Below are 20,582 nucleotides of genomic sequence, written 5' to 3' on the forward strand. Positions count from 1 at the left end.
TAAAACTTTTTTTAATGTATCATTTTACAGAAAATTCTTCATAAGCTGGACTAGTTGTAAAAGAGGGGAAAATAATAATAATAATATCGTTTAATGTGAAAAGACAATATAAACATTGAATCAAAACCGTCCTTAATCTAACCTAACCATTTTCGCTGACAATGACCCACTCAGACGTACATGACCTCATACAAACTTCTCTTTTACAGTTTTATTCATAACAATACATTAAAAATCTTAAAAATTCAATATCAAGTTCTTTTAATATATTATACTATTTTTTACCCCGTTAAGTGGCCGGCACCCTAAATACTACTGTTTTTAATGCAACGCATCAATCTTCAAGTACGGAACCAAGGGCCTTTTGTGAAGCCGAGATCCCCTCCACTTCACACTTCACACCATGGCTCGCCGCAGTGATAGATCACGTGGAAGGGCCCGAACCAGGTACAACACGTGCCCGCAGGTTGAAACCCGCATGTGTTCACATACTCGTCGTGCCTCATTTGTAGGCGTCCACGTGGTTTGTCAACTTCTATAAGTATATTATACTTGCTATGTGATCTTTAAGATATATATACTCTAGTAATGTTTAATAATAACTTGTTTCGTAAACGTGAAACACAAATAAATCGACGTGCCTTGCAGAGATACGACAAAGACTTGGCATTTCCTCACTGTTTTGGTGAGGTCAACTCGATGAGTGTTTATATTTTGAAATCCATTCGTTTGCAAATTGAAAGGAAAAAAGCGCACGCAGTTATTGTTTCCAAGTTCCTATTGAACGTTTTCCAATAGTGGCGTAGCTCTTTTACTAAAAGGCCGATAGGGGGTGTAGTCCCTTACAGTGGTTATTACACCCTAAAATCCAGTGTCGATTGAAATTTTAAAAGAAGTTGAAAGTTTCGGTGGAATCGATGATTTTCTTTGGTTGGGAAGCTCGAGATGAACAGGGACTTTAATAAATATCTACAGACTAGAATGTTTTTATCTCCATTTCGTTGTAAAACAGTATATTTTAATATTAATACTCGTAGTACAGTTTTAAAAATATTGCCGTTTATATTGAACTCCATCATAATTATGCTGCTGGAAAGAAGCATATGTATGTGTTCATTTTGACTCTTTTTTTAGAATTTGTTTTTTAAGATGGTAGGTAAAACAGGAATTTTTTGGACATTTGCAAAAAAGTTTGTTCAGTGATACAAAAAGTTAGCAATGCTACGTTTCGAAATCAGCTGTCTAATCTCTTCCTCAAGTGGACATCTAACCTAACATAGCGTTGTGACAAAGTATCAATCAGATTAGAGATTCGTAATAAACCAATGCGTAGTCACCTTATGGTTTTGAAAACTTCGAGAAAAAAGGAAACGGAATTTGGGCTCTTTTTATTACCGGTTTACTCTATTTTTGTCGCGTCTTGTTTACGCCGTGACGATCGCCAATTACTATTGGATTTTGGTCAGTTTTCAGTGGTTGGTTGTTCAGTGCTGACCGATTGTGGCCTGCATTCTTTAGTCCATTTTAATAATTAGTGTTTTGTTTTCAATAAGTGCATGTTTTAGTGGGAATAGAGTTGACAAACAGCACAGATGTTGTGGTGCCTGGCTTAACCATGTGACAACGCTGTGGTAATACTTGTTTATTTTACACCTAGGTAGTAGTTATGTGTTTGGGGAAGAGATCAGTGTGAAAATGTCTATACGACTGTATTGAGTTTAATTCATCATTATTTGTTTAAATGAATGCCATTGATCGCGAACTATCTATACATCAGTGGCTTTCCTGCTCACGCTTTTATTTCGTGCGACAAGAAAGTGTCATTTCGATCTCTCCTCAATATTAGTGAAATTAATTAACACGTTGGTGGACGGTTCCAGTCCAAGCATCACTAAAATACAGGATAGTCGGTTCCATGTCAAGTTTGTAGTTGGTTATGACTATTGTATTTGTAATTACTGTATAACCTGTGTAAGGGATAGTCATGTACACAACGTTTGTTTAAAATGGTCCAGAGGTATTTATGTTTTGAGGCAGCTATCCAAATACTGCACAACAGAATGTCACACAGAGTAGTCTTGTGGGGAGGTTGTGCAAATACACATTTGGAGTGTTTACTATCCAAAAAAACGCCGTTCGAACATTTGCAAAACTAGAATGGAGAGAGTAGTGCAGACCAGCATTCAGAAATCTGAAACCGTTGACATTGTCCTGCCTCTACATTCTAAAGACGTGTCTGTTTTTCAGATCAAAATACATTCTTATAAGAGGCAGGGACAACTACCGAACTGTGAGACACAGGACGGTAGTACATGAGCGTTTGCCTTCTCAGGTAGGAGCTCAGTTTGTCAACAAACTGTCAAATGTGATAAAAAGTGCCGCAATGCCTAAGGCATTTAAAACCCGCCTGAAAATGGCATTGATCTCAGAAGCTTTTTACAGTATAGACGAGTTCATGGCACATTTTTGGGTGACCAGATGATTGGCTGACTGACGCTGGTGCTAGAGTGGGAAATTCGAATGAATGAGCAATATGATGGATGGAACAAACTGTATGTATGAAAGTAACCTAGATGTCATGTACGAATCCAAAATTTTAACCTATTTTCTTGCTTGACAATTACTATAACATAACATGTACATGTTCGAAAACAATAAAATTATTATTATTATTAAACAACAGTATCTGTTCAGTAACAACGATACGATTTGTTTACTCCATGCTGGTATACAGCTGGTCACCTAACAGCTTGGTGCAACACGTGCTGAAGAGGATGTGGAACATCCTCTGAAGAGGATCATTGAAGAGGGAAAGAGGATGCAACACTATCCAGGTTCTCACCGTATCAGACTGACCAGTATAGTCAGAGTGTTTGAAGTCAGAGAGTGAATGTGTTAAGGCGCTAATTATGGCCTATCTGTGGCCGCAAAGGCTCACGTAAACATGCCGTTTTCTGTAGCAATATGCCCGCGCGTGTGTGTAGCAATGCATGTGTGTGTATGACTGCACACACATATCATTAAATAAGGGTATGAGTAAGAGACTAGCAGGAAACTACAGTATTCACTCTATGAGGAGAAAAGTAGTTTATCAAGCCTTCTCAGGGAGGACATTCTAGTAGTTGAGTTAAGCCGCGTTTACACCGGAGTTGGCAACCAATGATTGCAGACTTTTATCGGTAATTTGTAGTCGAACGCCTTAAAACAAGTGGAACTCGCATTGCCAACTGTAGTTGCAGACCGATTTTACGAGTTGGCAACCAAAATTTGGTTTTCCGACTGAAGTCGGTAAATATCAAAGGCGGTTGCCAACCTCGGTCGACAATACCAGTTGCAGTGCCAAATTGAGTCTGCAACTAACCCCGCTACCCCCCCCACCTATCGGCCCCACGTGGTCGATAGGTATTTAACAGTTACTCACCTGTATGTTATCCTTCAGGAAACATATCAAAGCCTCACAAACATCTGGCACAAAAAGAGATATCGCACGTTTTGAAACTTGCAATAATAATATAACAAATAACTGATGCTTGTATAAGAGTCGCCAGTTGCCAAAAATCGCAAAGTTATAGCTAACCTTTCACGCACTGGAATTGCTTTCCTGTAGTTAAGTATCCTTTTTGCTAATTATGTGTCCAATACCAACAATTAAACATTCAAAATCGTTGCTAGACATTCTTAAAAAGTTTTTTTTATACCGCCATCGCATCTCAATTCTCCCGTCAATGGATCTGTATCATCTCTATTTAAGTCATTCAATAGATCGCTGCCACTATACCTTGCTCTTGCCTGCAATGAAGGTCGAACCCAGAATCTTCTCCGTTCCTCAATTTACCTAGAATAACACACGCTGCCGCAGCAAGTACAACCTCTTCCGCACTCGACATTCTATACTCTGTCTAATGTTTTGATTGCAAGTTGCAGTAAACATTAAGCAAACTGTGTTCATGGTTGCAGATACAAATTGCAAACATCCATCGGCAACTAGCGTCGGCAATCGGAGTTGACAATTTTGGTTGCCAATTCCGGTGTAAACGCGGCTTTGGGTCTTCTACGCTGGCTGGGAGGGTACTCGAAGACAGGGCGAAGCTCTCGATATCCAACTGAGTATGCTGTATTCCCTATTTTTTAAGTATATATTTTAAGATTTTACTACTAGCGATACGCTAATTCTTCCCATACGTGAATGACGAAAGAAAGAAATAATACGTTAGCTATGATTAATACGTGTATAATAACAGTGTAATAAAAAGTAAGAGTACATTTTATTATTTTACGTGATTTTCTGTATTGCTTTTGTACGTGATGTTTAATTAGTTAATTAGTGAATATGCACCACTAGGGAAATACATAATTTAGATATCCGGTGCTATCTTGGATGTCACGCGTCGTAGACTGTTGTCCCAGAACATAATGTAACTTTGTGTCCCTCTCCAAAAGAATACGATCTTCAATATTGAATGACATCATTTCGATATCCGGTGCTGTCACGGCTGTCATGCGTCAGTGATTCTGTCCCAGAACGTAATGTAACTGTGTCCCTGCAAGAATACGTTCTTCAACTGAATGACATCATTTCGATATCCGGGACTGTCACGGCTGTCATGCGTCAGTGATTCTGTCCCAGAACGTAATGTAACTGTGTCCCTGCAAGAATACGTTCTTCAACTGAATGACATCATTTCGATATCCGGGACTGTCACGGCTGTCATGCGTCAGTGATTCTGTCCCAGAACGTAATGTAACTGTGTCCCTGCGAGAATACGTTCTTCAACTGAATGACATCATTTCGATGTCCGGTGCTGTCACGGCTGTCACGCGTCGAAGACTGCTGTCCCAGAACATAATGTAACTGTGTGCCTCTCCACAAGAATACGTTCTGCTACTGAATGACATCATTTTATATCCGGTGCTGTCACGGCTGTCACGCATCGAAGACTGCTGTCCCAGAACGTAATGTAACAGTGGGCCTCCCCTCAAGAATACGTTCTGCTACTGAATGACATCATTTTATATCCGGTGATATCACGGCTTCCATTTAGCGGAGAATGCTGTCCCAGAACGTAATGTAACAGTGGGCCTCCCCTCAAGAATACGTTCTGCTACTGAATAAAATCATTTTATATCCAGTGATATCACGGCTTCCATTTAGCGGAGACTGCTGTCCCAGAACGTAATGTAACAGTGGGCCTCCCCTCAAGAATACGTTCTGCTACTGAATAAAATCATTTTATATCCAGTGATATCACGGCTTCCATGTAGCGGAGAATGCTGTCCCAGAACGTAATGTAACAGTGGGCCTCCCCTCAAGAATACGTTCTGCTACTGAATAAAATCATTTTATATCCAGTGATATCACGGCTTCCATGTAGCGGAGAATGCTGTCCCAGAACGTAATGTAAACAGTGGGCCTCCCCTCAAGAATACGTTCTGCTACTGAATAAAATCATTTTATATCCGGTGCTGTCACGGCTGTCATGTGTCGGAGAATGCTGTCCCAGAACGTAATGTAACAGTGGGCCTCCCCTCAAGAATACGTTCTGCTACTGAATGACATCATTTTATATCCGGTGCTGTCACGGCTGTCATGTGTCGGAGACTGCTGTCCCAGAACGTAATGTAACAGTGGGCCTCCCCTCAAGAATACGTTCTGCTACTGAATGACATCATTTTATATCCGGTGCTGTCACGGCTGTCATGTGTCGGAGACTGCTGTCCCAGAACGTAATGTAACAGTGGGCCTCCCCTCAAGAATACGTTCTGCTACTGAATGACATCATTTTATATCCGGTGCTGTCACGGCTGTCATGTGTCGGAGACTGCTGTCCCAGAACGTAATGTAACAGTGGGCCTCCCCTCAAGAATACGTTCTGCTACTGAATGACATCATTTTATATCCGGTGCTGTCACGGCTGTCATGTGTCGGAGACTGCTGTCCCAGAACGTAATGTAACAGTGGGCCTCCCCTCAAGAATACGTTCTGCTACTGAATGACATCATTTTATATCCGGTGCTGTCACGGCTGTCATGTGTCGGAGACTGCTGTCCCAGAACGTAATGTAACAGTGGGCCTCCCCTCAAGAATACGTTCTGCTACTGAATGACATCATTTTATATCCGGTGCTGCCACGGCTGTCACGCGTCGAAGACTGCTGTCCCAGAACATAATGTAACTGTGTGCCTCTCCACAAAAATACGTTCTGCTACTGAATGACATCATTTTATATCCGGTGCTGTCACGGCTGTCACGCGTCGAAGACTGCTGTCCCAGAACATAATGTAACTGTGTGCCTCTCCACAAAAATACGTTCTGCTACTGAATGACATCATTTTATATCCGGTGCTGTCACGGCTGTCACGCGTCGAAGACTGCTGTCCCAGAACATAATGTAACTGTGTGCCTCTCCACAAAAATACGTTCTGCTACTGAATGACATCATTTTATATCCGGTGATATCACGGCTTCCATGTGTCGGAGAATGCAGTCCCAGAACGTAATGTAACAGTGGGCCTCCCCTCAAGAATACGTTCTGCTACTGAATGACATCATTTTATATCCGGTGCTGTCACGGCTGTCATGTGTCGGAGACTGCTGTCCCAGAACGTAATGTAACAGTGGGCCTCCCCTCAAGAATACGTTCTGCTACTGAATGACATCATTTTATATCCGGTGCTGTCACGGCTGTCATGTGTCGGAGACTGCTGTCCCAGAACGTAATGTAACAGTGGGCCTCCCCTCAAGAATACGTTCTGCTACTGAATGACATCATTTTATATCCGGTGCTGTCACGGCTGTCATGTGTCGGAGACTGCTGTCCCAGAACGTAATGTAACAGTGGGCCTCCCCACAAGAATACGTTCTGCTACTGAATGACATCATCTCGATATCCGGTGACATGACGGCTTCCATGTACTCGAGACTACTGTCTCAGAATGTAACATAATTGTCTCCTACAGAAATACACTCCACAATTGAATGACTATCTAATCTTTGTTTGGTGCTATCTCGGCTGCCATGTGGCGCAGACTACTGTCCTAGAACGCCCTGCTTTGTTTAATAGCGAGGAATGCCACAACGAAGAATCACACAGCAAGGCGTATAATAGTTCAACGTGTCACAACAAGGCGCCTTACTGTGGGAATGTTTGCGGTTTAGTTCTTTAAAACACAGAGCATTAAAATGGCAGAACAGTCTCAGAACGTTGAGTACTGTATTGTACCATAGCTATGAATATTTTTAACGAAGAGTTCCATAGCAAGGCGTCGGAGGGGAAGACCTGTTTCGCGAAGAGAATTTTGATGTGGAAGATTGAAATTCATTCACTAGATAAAATGGTGTCATAAGTATACGCGTATTTGAAAACGTATGGTGAGGTTTGCTTAACCTGCATTTTGCAGAAAGCTAGCCTGTCTGAGACTGCTTCCAGAACGTAAGCTAACGTTCAAGTATGTATAATTTTAATTAGGCTACACCAAAATGCAGTGGTTTTGATCGATATTTCTATTAGGGGCTGTTATATTCCAATCGTTTATTATGAAGAAGACCGCAGACTCCTTGCTTTTGATTGGATACAATTTGATGTGTTCCTAGCTATGGGACCAAGGATATTCGATACTTAAACCCCATTATAAATTACATCTGAGGACATATGAGACATTGTATTGAGTAATTTAATATTTAAATTGGCTTTCAAAAGTTTAACTTTATAGAATTTATTTATGGGCTATAATTCAATACAATCTGATAAATGTGTCTTTAAAAACAGAACGTTGTCATCTTCAAGAATGTTATTTGTAACAACTGTAAACATTCTAACCTCTTTCCCATAGTATAAAAATTACGCGCGCGCGCACGCACACATATTGTTGTTGGTTGTATATTATTTATTGTACACTTGCGTATCGGCTGTATTGCTATTATAATAGCATAATCATCCATACCACCTTTTAAATTGTCTTTAAGGACCCCTCAGGTGAACTTGAAGTTATTTACTAACAACTGAATTGTTTGATCACGTATGGAAAATTCTTGTATGAAAGGCCATGGTAGGAAGAACACATACCTACCATGCAGATCGACATTTTCAAAGCTAAGTAATATTGGTTTTGATCTATCATTCTTAATTTTCTTTATTAAAAAGCTCGCTGCTTCGTCGTACAGCGTTACTCGTAGCTTGTTAAAATTGAACCAAACAAGTTGAACGTACAGAGATGTATGTATTTTGGTTGTTTGCAACAGTGCCAAATCATGTGTGCCTCAGGAAATTAGGTCACACTATCCAACCGAGTCAACGCTAAGTCATACTGTCGCACCGTGTAACATACGCGAAACAGAATTTCGCAACTCAGCTGGTGCAGTGGTGATTAATCGAGCAGAAGGTTGTGTAGTCAGCTGTTCGTCAATGCCACGCCTAGAGCCAGGGCGAGGGCAAGAGCGGCGCGAGTAGACGGTGTCGGTGCCTGTCGGCGGAACCCGGAACTACGTCCTTGCCATCGACGCGCTCTAGTGTGCAGTTGCAGCCTACACAATCTTCAGCTTCAGCTGATTCGTGAGTCAGTGTTCGTCCACCGCCTGTGATACAAGCTATGTCGTAAACGATGTGACAATTTTGGATTTAGGGTGTTTGTTTTTGTTTTATGGTGGCTGTGTCGGTCTTAAACTGTCAATTGCAGCAGGGTGGAGTTGAGGATGGTATACGCAGGTATGTTGGCCTTCAATTTCTTTGATTAGTTACGGAAATCAAGATGAGTAATCTTAACGCTTGATAGTGCCTCAAGACAGCAACTCCACGTTCTGTTTTGAAGAATAACGATTTAAAATCACCAATGAAGAAATAATGTTTTCCCTGGACGTACATATTCACTTCTTTGAATCAAAGGCTGTCCATGTCACTTGTGTTGTGCAAGTGATAATTTGGAAAAGGGCGTATATGATAATTTTGTTTAATACAGTAAACTCATTTACTGTAGTTCACCTTATCTAACCCATCATATTTATACAAATACCTCACTCTAAAGATTGTGAAGGTTTTGTAATATTATATTGTTACCATATTTTGTGTGTCTCATTATATCATATTGTTTTAATTAATACCAAATTAAACATAGTAAATGATATTTCTGGAAATTATAATCAGTGTAAAAACAATTGGAACTACCATCCTTGATTACACTAATAGATAGGTGCATTTTGGACAAAATTAACTGGAAAGATTAAGTTTCCTAGCAATTAAATTTGAAAATATAAAAAAATCCTCACGCAATTTTTCCAAATTCCATGGGCCTATTCTTAATCTGGATGTTTTGGTATTGTCCAAGAGTAACAAAACAAAATAGATATTACGATTAGAAAATTCTCGCCAAACCACAAAAAGGAACAAATTTATTGATAAAATAAACGAATGTGGTTCTAGAGAGCATAAGAAAAGATATGATTTGATTAACCTTATTTTAATGTTAGAATGACAGTGCTTAGATTATGGTAGTGTACTAACTTTTAAGTTATCGAAGTATTATTGACTTTTGCTTCAATCCCACAACCGGTGGTCGGGTCTACAAAATAAAATCTGGTATTATGCAATTAATTTATTACTTATTTAAATGAAGGCTGTAGGGTCAGTGTTAAGAAGTTCAACTTAATTATAAAGGAAACATATCCACAAAAACATATCACTCACGTAAATGTTTTTTAACACTGAGTAAAGTTGCAGAACCCTCAGTTACCTTTAAGTTGGGTTTGGTTGTCTAAATTCTCAATTAGGTGTTTAATAAGTTCAGGGAGAATTTCAAAGCAGTACTACCAGTTTGGTTAAAAGCACAGAAAGGATGACAGTATTATTTTCTGAGTAGTTAGGAAAGTTGGGTAGTGTAGGTAATGAGGTGGGGGGGGGGGGTAGTCCATATCAGAGAGTGAGAAAAGGTCCCAAATTACTGTGAACATTATTCCCTAAACTTGCGAAAGGCAATGCCATACACTCATAAAATCTTTTATGCTGGACAATCCAATGCAATCTTAGTTTATTTTAATATTTAATGTTTTGTGTTTATTAAGTGCATGTTTATAGTTTGTGTGTGCATGGAGTTGACACACATGGTTGTTTTGATTCCTGACTTGCGTGCCACAACGCTCTGGTACGATTTGTTTATTTTAACCTAGATTTTAGTCATGTGTTAGACAGTTATTCACCTGAAGAAGAGACCAGATTGCAGATCTCGAAACGTAGTGTTTCTGATTGCATGTATCACTAAACGATGGCAAATATCCGGAAAACGCTGTTTCCTTCACAATCCTTCCATCTTCAAACAAAGAATCTTAGTTCGTTTTACATACACAAGTTTTGTAACCAAAACAAAACAAAAACTGTTTGTTTTTCAGATACCTTTATGCGAGTTAGAAATTTATTTACAGTTTTGATGAGTAGCCTCTGTTCTACAATAAACGAAAGTTGTGGTGAATGAACCATTGTCAATACTACCAAGCATATATCTTAGAAACCTTAGAAGTTAATAGCATTTGTATAAGGTTATGTCCACACTTAAGCTATAAAGCATTGCAACTTTGATGTGTAAGTATTTGCGGCGAAACGTCGGTTATTCCGGGGCCCAGCTGATGCCAAAATAGATTTGCAAACCAGAAATAGACGAGCGTCCGAACGATGCTGCAAAAGTACTCTCGTTTATTATCTACTAGTTGATTTTGGCACATTTATGCTGCCCATAGGCGCCAAAAATAATTAGCGGTGGGTTGGTACACATCGAGTGTAAGGACCACAGCATTCTATCACAAGGCGTTCCCCGTTACGGGTGTGGATGAAAATGTGAGTGACTTTGCACGTTTTCTAAATATTAATCGCTCTATTAAACTTAGTGGCGCCATTAAACTTGGTGGCGCCATTAAACTTGGTGGCGCCATTAAACTTGGTGGCGCCATTATATTTTAGTGTTCCTACTCACAAACGATTACAGTTTAAAATTGATTGACCGCAACCTGAACTATGGCTGTTGATCGGTGAGAAGGATACACATCTACTCCAATTACACCTCGCTTAAACATAACATCAGTTAAGTGTTAGAGAGGGCTTCTTAGCCGTAACTTTACCTTGTCAAATAAAACATGTTTTACATTTTTATATAGACTGCTTGAATGTTTATACCAAATTCACAAATTTGGTCAACAACGGAAACCAGAAACGGAAGATTACGGTTAACCAATCATGACTGTTCCTTAAGTTACCTAATATAATTGGCAACGCGTGTTGTTCCTACAATATCTATGTTGGGAAATTTCCAAGAATCCTCCGAAACTGATGGTGTGCAATAATCACAATGCAAAATGCTAGAGGAATGTTTTGTTCTGCTGCTTAAAATGCATTTGAGTAGAAGTAACCCGCCAACTATAAAATTATACTTACATATTTATAATATATAAGTTCTTGGGCATGAGAATCCAAATATAAAATAACTTATGTGCGCGTTACCACACAAGTTTTTCAGTTCACTGAATTCAATAATAATAAGTTATTACTGTTGAACATGTACATGTTATAGCAATTTTCAAGAGTGAAATTGGGCTAAAATTTCGGATTCATACATGACATCTAGGTTACTTTCATACATAAAATTTGTTCCATCCATCCTACTGCTCATTCATTCGAATTTCCCACTCTAGCACCAGCGTCAGTCAGCCAATCATGTGGTCACCCAAACGTGTACCATGAACTCGTCTGTAAAAAGCTTCTGAGATCAATGCGGTTTTCAGACGAGATTTAAATGCCTTGGGCATTGCGGCACTGTTTATCAAATCTGGCAGTTTGTTTATAAACTGTGCTCCTGCCTGAGAAGGCAAACGCTCATTACTACCGTCCTGTGTCTCCCAGTTCGGTAGTTGTCCCTGCCTCTGGTGCCATAAGATTGTACGTCACTACCTCTAATGTGATCGTGTTTTTATCTGAAAAACAGAGACGTCTCTAGAATGTAGAGGCAGGACAATGTCAATAGTTTCAGATTTCTCAATGCTGGTCTGCACGACTCTCTCCATTGAAGTTTTGAAATTATTCGAACGGTTTTTTTCTGGAGAGTAAACAGTCTAGAGAAATGTGTGTGGCAGAACTGTCACATAGTTTTTACAACTCGGATCGATCTAGATGTGTACTGCTTATATCACCTAGATATTACAAACGAAGACATTTTCGCCCAAGAAGCTCCAAAGCTAGCAAAAAAAGTAAAGTTGTCTTATTTTACCAGGCGAAGTTAGGGCTAATAAGCCCTCTCTAACACTTAACCTGGGAACAACGGCGTAAAGGTGACTTCGGAACCTCCACCAGTGGCTGGGTACCCATCCAAGCAGCAGCCACGCCGACGTTGTTTGATCTGGTTATCTTGCGATAACCGTTGTACCCGCTACACTGCGCCATTGCCAGTATGGGTTACGTTCTCGAAGAGTTTCGTTTGATAGGATGAAGCGATAGGATGACTCTTGATGCAGCCCGTTCGTCTTATAGCCCTGCGAAGCGGACATCCGGATTTGGCTGATGTGACTTGTGTTGCAGAAGCCACAAAGGATACGGTAAAGAATGTTTCTTCTCCTTCTTTTCTTGGCTGTAATAAACCTCATATAGGGTAACCATCCCTCAAACGTCCTTTACACGTTATTTCCGCCAATTCAGTTGAGTGGAATCCTACATTCCAAAATCCTTCGTATGATAACGGTTGTTTGTCATCAGTAATATGAGGTATAAGTTGTTGGAACATAAGCTGTTTGTGGCAAATTCTTTGAGAGTAATGTTTTGGCGGAGGTGGGAGTATTGATGGATCAAACGCGTTTTCCTCCAGTTCAGGAAGTTCCGCTTTGGTCGAAATTGCGCTATCCTCTTATTGGTATCACAGATAAGATGAACAATGTCGCGAAGAAGATTTTGAACAAAGAGAAGAAGAGTTTGAACAAAGGCATGAGTGTTCTGTAATGGTAGAACATAATGACGTTTTATGGTAAACCAACAAAAACTGTCCTAAAAGATTTGCCATCGGTGTGTGAATTGTGCTCATGCTGGGATGGGGTAACGTGTGAAGAGGTACTTGATTTCTGTGATGAATACTGCGAACAACGGATGTCCACACATGTACGCGAGGGTGGGCCCAAACGACCCCTCTTCGGTTTATTGCTTGGGCCCGCTCGTAAAACTAGACGTCCTCAGTCTGTTCCGACCCGGGTGAATAGAGAAGCGAATGGTTTTCACTCGGAACGCTTTTATTGGTGACGGCCAAGAAAAGTAACCCACAAAGAATCTAAAAGTGAAAGTAGGGGATTTTACAGTTCATAACCTCCCTTAACTGCACGGGTGGACTCCAGGTCGTGATTATGCCCGTTATCAGTTCGTTCACGTCCGAACCGGTAGTCTTCTAACGTACAGGAAGATGAAGTAAGGACTGTAGATCCAGGGATGATGTACCAAGCTTTGCACTTACGTGATTAAAGTTGTCAGCGAATTCACGATGGCAACATCAAACGACTTAGTGAGTACGAGTTTGTCCAGTGTAGGATCAGTTCAACGATACTGACGTTTAAGCTCGGTGTGGTTTGTAAAATAGGCTAGATCTGTGCCATTGGCATTCAGGAGGTGAGAGAAGTTCCTGTGTTAAGTGATATGTACGCTGCGAAAGTCACCAAGTAACGAGATAACCCTGTCTCAGAGTCCAATGGTGGTCATCTCCGTGCCATCTTCTCGTCGGGCACTATGATTTGGGGAATATTTGGGTGTCTTGAGTGCAGTTCTTGGTGGGTTCAGGCATAATATCACGGTCGCGAAATGCAATCACGAATATTGTCACCATGTGAACCTCATTAGCTAAAAAAGTGAGCACCATAACTGCAGAAGCTGTGCAAGGCTTTCCACGCGTACAACTCGTGGTACTTTGGTAAATTAAAAAATGTGATTGATATTGAGTACATCATTGAAACTTATAAATTTACCACATTAACTAATAAATATACGACGTTATCTGTAAACCAACTTTCGTTTTAATTGCAATGTTTTGTCTTAGTGGTTTTCGAGTTACAACCTGCATAGTAGATCGCGTCCTTCGCCGAGCCCCACACCCCCAAGTTGTTGACCCCACTGGGTACATCGTGTTCTATAGTCACCATAGTGTATTCAACAATAATCAAGACAACAATCACGTTAGACTTTTCTGTATCTCCTCTATCCCTGCTCCCAGACTGTAGTCGTACAGCCTGCTTGAAACGGCACGCGGCGTACTTTGTTCACTTTTCCCACACCCTAACGAGTCACATGGTTCTGTTACTGATGTGTAATAGGTAATAAAATGTATTTAAGGCACGCATGTCCTAATAACGATTTAATTTTAAGAAAATAAAATATTGAATCTTAATTAAACTCAGAAGCATCGGGGTAAAATGTATCTCGAAAGAAATTCTACTTTTGACTAAAAACTATTAAGGATACGATTTTTTATATAATAACCTTTTTGAAAGAAAATATGTTTTAACTATTAAATCGATTTAATTACACATTTTTATCTCTAACTATTCTCGAGTTATTGGCGGTAAAACAGATCGCGCTCCCGCGAAGTTCACCCCTCCCACCACCAAGCTGTCACCCACAATGGAGGGTGACATCATCATGTTTCATGATCATTATTATAGTGCATTAAAACTATGTAAAATAAAACTGTCAGGCCTTTAGTGTATGCTCGCCCCTTATAGAGATCACTATACACAATACGTATGCATCCGGTTTTAAAATTCAAAGCTATCGAGACTAAGGAAATCGAAATGCACGGTGAGAGGTACTCGTACTTCATATCTCAAGTGCGGTAAACTGTCGTTCGTTTATTATAGTGTTTACCTGACATTTCTCGAGTGCTGACAGCGTTATCTGGTTAGATAGGTGTTCTCCACTCGAGCTGAGCCGGTATTCACGCGTCAGTTCTTTACAGTCAAGAACTATTCTTGACAAAGTCAGGAAAAAGTCTTGAGACTACACAGTATTCGAGAAAGAGAAAGTCAGTAGATTTACTCGTAATTACAGTGGCGTATATAGAACATTATTTCTGTGGGAGGGAGGGGGGGGGTGACAGACTGGATGATTTTGAAAGTACAAGATACTCTCCAAAAACAGGAGGTCTGGAATCTTCCTCCGGAAGAATTATTGAGCTTTAATGCCTGAGAGGTGTTTTAGCTAAAGCAAACCACCGGCTTTCAAAATTTCGGGGGGGGGGGGGGGAGGCTGACACATTGGATGGTTTTGGAAGTAACAACTACTCTCCAAAAAACAGGAGGTCTGCAATATTCCTCCGGAAAATTATTGAGATTTAAGGCATCAAATGTGTTCTAGCTTAAACGAACTACTAGGTGCAATTTTAATGTTTGGTTTTGAACATTTCAGAGAGAGCCTTGAACCCCTGAGCACCCCCCTTTATATATACGCCAATTTTACATTAGAGACATTGGCAACATCTGTTCGGCTTGAAAGTGCTCAAATTCTTAAATTTAACTATCCATATATATCGTACCAAAATGCTGTCACTTGGTACACAAACGTCAACACGTTATGGTTTTTGTATAGAATTGTGTGAAACCGTCATGTCAACAAACAATGGATATAACAATAGTGCAGCTGTATAGTAACGTTAACAGATCATTTGCTCTTGTCAAGAGCGACTGACAATATTAATTTTATTTAATTTATTTATATATACTTTATAACTAATTTTAGTAAACATTTTAATTTCAGTTCTTGAGCTTATTATTATGATGTCGGTACTGTGACTATGACCTAAACTTGTTGATTTATGCCGGGTCGAAAAATTGTTAACTTGGTTAAATTCTTGGAATATTTCGTCCTTGTGCATATTCAGTGAACCAACATATGGTAAAAAATCTAAACGAGTCAACAGATGTAAGTAAACTGCAACTTCTGCCGTAAACCAGTCAAAAGGTGTAAATACACTGCAAAAGCTGCAAAAACCAGTCACAGTCTCTAGTGGTATACTGTTCTGTACCAACGGTTGCTGTTAGGCTAAACTCACGTAAAAGATTCGATGCTGCTGCAAAATGCTAATACAGTTTTTAAAGCCGATGAATTTTACTTCTTACAATTTTTAAAAACAGTGGTATTTTCTATTGATGATTGTATTATAATCCAAATGAATTCATAAGATTTGGAAGAATTTGCGTTTTTTTGTATGGTACAACAGGTCAAATAGATTCCTCACATTTTAGCTATTCTTTTTTATAAACATTCTTTACTGAATGAATGAATTTATAACATGTATACGACGGTTTAACTGTAACATAAACGTTTCAATACCACTATTACGCCACGTGCCATTGAACAATTTGGTTTTAAATGACAGCCTTAAATATCAAAACAGCTTAAATGAGGCGGAACTAAAATATTTTTAAATGAAAGCTTGTGGATACATTATTTCCAGCCCCTTGCTTTCATTTAATACAGCATTCTCTAAGTCCGTAATCTTTTAAACTATATAAATCCTTGGTAGCGTTAAATTTAAGAATTCGCACAGATTTAAAGCTAGTCAGGATCCATCTTACTTGACTAATTGTTGATCAATGTTGGTTCTCAAAAGTATTGTCATTTGATTAGATCAAAATAACAATTTTCCGTAGAAAAAGTTTTTTATTGAGGGCGTAAAAGCATTCTTAAGTAAAATTAACAGAATATTAACACTAAGATAAATTATCGTTTCAGTTGTCCTGTCTTCTGTCGGCAGCGATGTTGACCCGTGTTGACTATTCGTGTGTGATATGCCTATCACATGTTGTGTGTTCCGTTATCAATTTATTTATACGTTGTGTTTAGTGTTGTGTATGTAAATGTTAAACTCTGACAACTCCAGATGGATAATCCTCGCTTTTAATACTTATTGACGCCATAAGATCGCTCTCTAGAATTCGAAACTATTGTACCGTAATGACTTCTGTTTGAACAAGGTATGTGTTTAATGTTAATATGTAAATTAATGTGAAGTAATAAATACCTTTTTTCAGTTGACGGCAACAAGATCGAAAATTAATTTTCACAAGATCGTATTGAAATTTGTTGAAACTGTAATTCCAACAAAAATGGTTTACACGAATATTTAAAAATCAGATTTCTGGAATCGTAGCATTATGTGACATTCCTTGACCTTCAAACGCTCGTTCCCACAGTTTGAGATTTGTTGTCCTTTAAGGATTGCGAATAGTATAGCGTAAATAATAGTTTTGTACATATATTTGGAATAATGCTGTACACTACAGTCGTGGATAAAACGATGAACACAAACGCCACACTGCGCCCTGTTGAAATTTGCAGCAGCCACGTCATTCCGGCTTTCGTTTCTAGTGGTAACGCGTTAATATGAGAAATTAATCCTCACTACAATCCTGCTATCCTTTCAAATCATCCATGGTCCTCATAAAGTTATCTATGAACTTATTTTTATATTCAGAGTTGGTCCAGTCTAATATGGTCCAGTCTCATATGGTCCAGTTTCATATGGTCCAGTTTCCATATGTTTCAGTCTCATATGGTTGAAGTTCTGATCCTGAAAAATAAGAGAAATAACTAATTGCAATTTTTCTAGCCAATTGCAGTAATAAAAGAAGGTAAAGGATGTCTTATTTTACCAGGCGAAGTTAGGGCTAGGAAGCCCTCTCTAACACAACTTGGGGACCAAAGGCACATAGGTAATTTCCGAACCACCACCAATGACCGGACAGGCGGGCTGCTTGCAAGGACAGGATCACTCAGCGGTCACCCATCCAAGCAGCAACCACTCTCGGCTTTGCTTGACTCGGTTATCTCGCAACTGATAAGATATTGGTGTAATAAGATGTTGATTAGTTATATTTTAATCTATAATACTCTCATTTTACCATTTCGTTGTAAAATTATTGTCATTCGTCGTAAATGCATAAAACTTATTCGAAAGACGTGTGCTATGTGTTTTAAAGCTTTACCTCCTCCCTCAGGTTCATAACAGAAACCTCGCCGTGGAGAGGTAAGTTACATAACCGGATCATCACGGCTTTGAGTATCCGATGGTTGGGAATATATCGAGATAAACGATAAGGCGTGACCGGCGATATTCCAGAGTCAGGGTGCCGCGGACCTGTGTTGATATACAGGCTGTTAATTAAGGCTGGCAGATATACGGCTGTGGGACTGTTTGTTGTTCGTCGATAGTTGCGAGATCCTGATGTTGCAACAGCCACTCTTGTCTCGGACATGTTTGACGGTGTCGGCTGCTTTATCGCCTGTCGAGGAGTGTTGTAGGTTCCTGTTGGCTTTATCTCAGCCGTCGGCTTGCGGAAGTCGCGGGAGGTGTTTGAAATCATCGATGATTCACTGAACTCTTTCACCCGAGTCTATAAACTCCTGTGCCTGACATATGTGGTGGGAATCTGATATCCGAGATTTTAACTCTTTCACTCCAGTTTATTTACTATCCTGCCGTACATGTGTGGTGAGAATATGTAATTGGTGATTTCAACTCGTCTATGTACTCCTCTACCTTAACTTTGTGCCGAGGATCTACAATTCGATATTTTAACTCTTACACTCTTCTATGTACTCCTTTACTTAAACTTTGTGTCAAGGATCTACAATCCGATGTTTAACTCGTACACTCGTCTATCTTCTCCTCCGACTGATATTTGTATCGAGGATCTGCAATTAGATATTTTAACTCTAACACTCGGATATGTACTCCTCTACCTAAACTTTGTGCGGAGGATCTACAATCCGATATTGTTACTCTTACACTCGTCTTTGTACTCCTCTACCTAAACTTTGTGCCAAGGATCTACAATCCGATATTGTAACTATTACACTCGTCTATGTACTCCTCTAACTTATCTTTGTGCCTAGGATCTACAATCCGATATTGTAATTCTTACACTCGTCTATGTAATCCTCTACCTAAACGTTTTGCCGAGGATCTACAATCCGATATTGTTACTCTTACACTCGTCTATGTACTCCTCCGATTGATATTTGTGACGAGGATCTACAGTAAGATATTGTAACTCTTACACTCGTCTATGTACTCCTCCGATTGATATTTGTGACGAGGATCTACAATAAGATATTGTAACTCTTACACTCGTCTATGTACTTCTCCGACTGATATTTGTGACGAGGATCTACAATCCGATATTGTAACTCTTACACTCGTCTATGTACTCCTCCGACTGATATTTGTGACGAGGATCTACAATCCGATATTGTAACTCTTACACTCGTCTATGTACTCCTCCGACTGATATTTGTGACGAGGATCTACAATCCGATATTGTAACTCTTACACTCGTCTATGTACTTCTCCGACTGATATTTGTGACGAGGATCTACAATAAGATATTGTAACTCTTACACTCGTCTATGTGCTCTTCTCTATAATTTGTGCCGAGGACCTAAAATCCGATATTTTAACTCTTTCAGGCTTTATGTTGACAAGCAGTTTCTTATAGGGTATTAAACATTAAAAAGTGCATTAAAGTAAAAAAAAATAAAAGTTGTCTAGATTTATATTACCTTATATGTGGTAACAATAAATATCACTTGATTTATGTAAAAGATTGTAAGCAATCGTACCTTGAAATAAAATTAATTAGAGTCTCTTACATACATAAATGTGTGCCTCCAAGAAGAGAGACCACGCAGAGGCAGTGTGTAATGTAATGCATATTAAAATATTACATCCACCGCGCTGTAAACTAGTACTCTCAAAAACTGTATTTTCACTTGCTTGTTAAGTCTGTTTTCATCATAATTCAAACCGAGAGAACTGTAAATCTGCCACAAATTGTTTAATAATGTTTTGTCGTATCCTAGACTACACATATATTAAAAAGTAAAATTGTATTATATTTGGCAATGTTTTTACATGAACAATATTATATGTAGGTAATTTTATTATTTGCTTACTTTGGGGTCGTTAAATGTATTAATGAATTTAGAATTTGTCAATGTGATTTTTATGACAAACATATTAAAGCATAGTTTAGACACTTAACTTGTGTGATCACATTACTAGTTCACATTTAACGCCTAAAAATATGGGGGGGGGCTCCGGGGGCTCAAACCCCTCCCCATCTGAAATTTTGAGACAACAATTAAAATTGCACTCAGTAGTTTTTTTTAGCTGATCAAATCCATGAAATCTTAAATCTCAACAATTTCCCGGGGAAAGAGCCTATCCAGCCCCCTCCCCCCCGAAATAATTGTGCATATACGCTACTGGGTCACCAGTTGACTAAAGAAGAAAAAGAAGACCGTTGCTTGGTCGTGACGCAGCTCTTGCTGGCGCTGACGCAGTCCAGACTACGGACACGGGCTCTAGCGACTCGCTAAGTGTTATTGCCCTCTACCCAACGCATCACTGCTTGTTATTCCGTTGTTATAGATAATATACAGGACGTGTAAAATGTCTGCAAACACATTAAAATTGTCTACACCTTAGCAGATAAAACTGCAGGTGTAATAACCTGCATTTTTAACATATTCCGCATTCTGTAACATATTCCCTTATGTTCCTTCTAAAACCGAAATTCAACA

The 20,582-nt window shown here is 39.4% G+C and overlaps 1 protein-coding gene across 9 annotated transcripts in view; it reads left to right on the forward strand.

The window, feature by feature from the left end:
- LOC124369951 overlaps positions 1–20,582 on the forward strand; it is a 197,609-nt gene that overhangs the window by 68,914 nt on the left and 108,113 nt on the right. The window contains exon 1 of one of the 9 annotated variants that reach the window (XM_046828164.1): positions 8,488–8,702. The exons of the other annotated variants lie outside the window; for them this stretch is intronic. Within the exon in view, the coding sequence (XP_046684120.1) occupies positions 8,690–8,702 (13 nt within the window). The 5' untranslated portion in view covers positions 8,488–8,689. Of the gene's footprint in view, positions 1–8,487; positions 8,703–20,582 lie in introns of those variants that run through there. 9 annotated transcript variants of the gene reach the window in all.

The sequence above is a fragment of the Homalodisca vitripennis genome, chromosome X, assembly GCF_021130785.1.
Source record: "Homalodisca vitripennis isolate AUS2020 chromosome X, UT_GWSS_2.1, whole genome shotgun sequence".
Lineage (NCBI taxonomy): Eukaryota > Metazoa > Arthropoda > Insecta > Hemiptera > Cicadellidae > Homalodisca > Homalodisca vitripennis.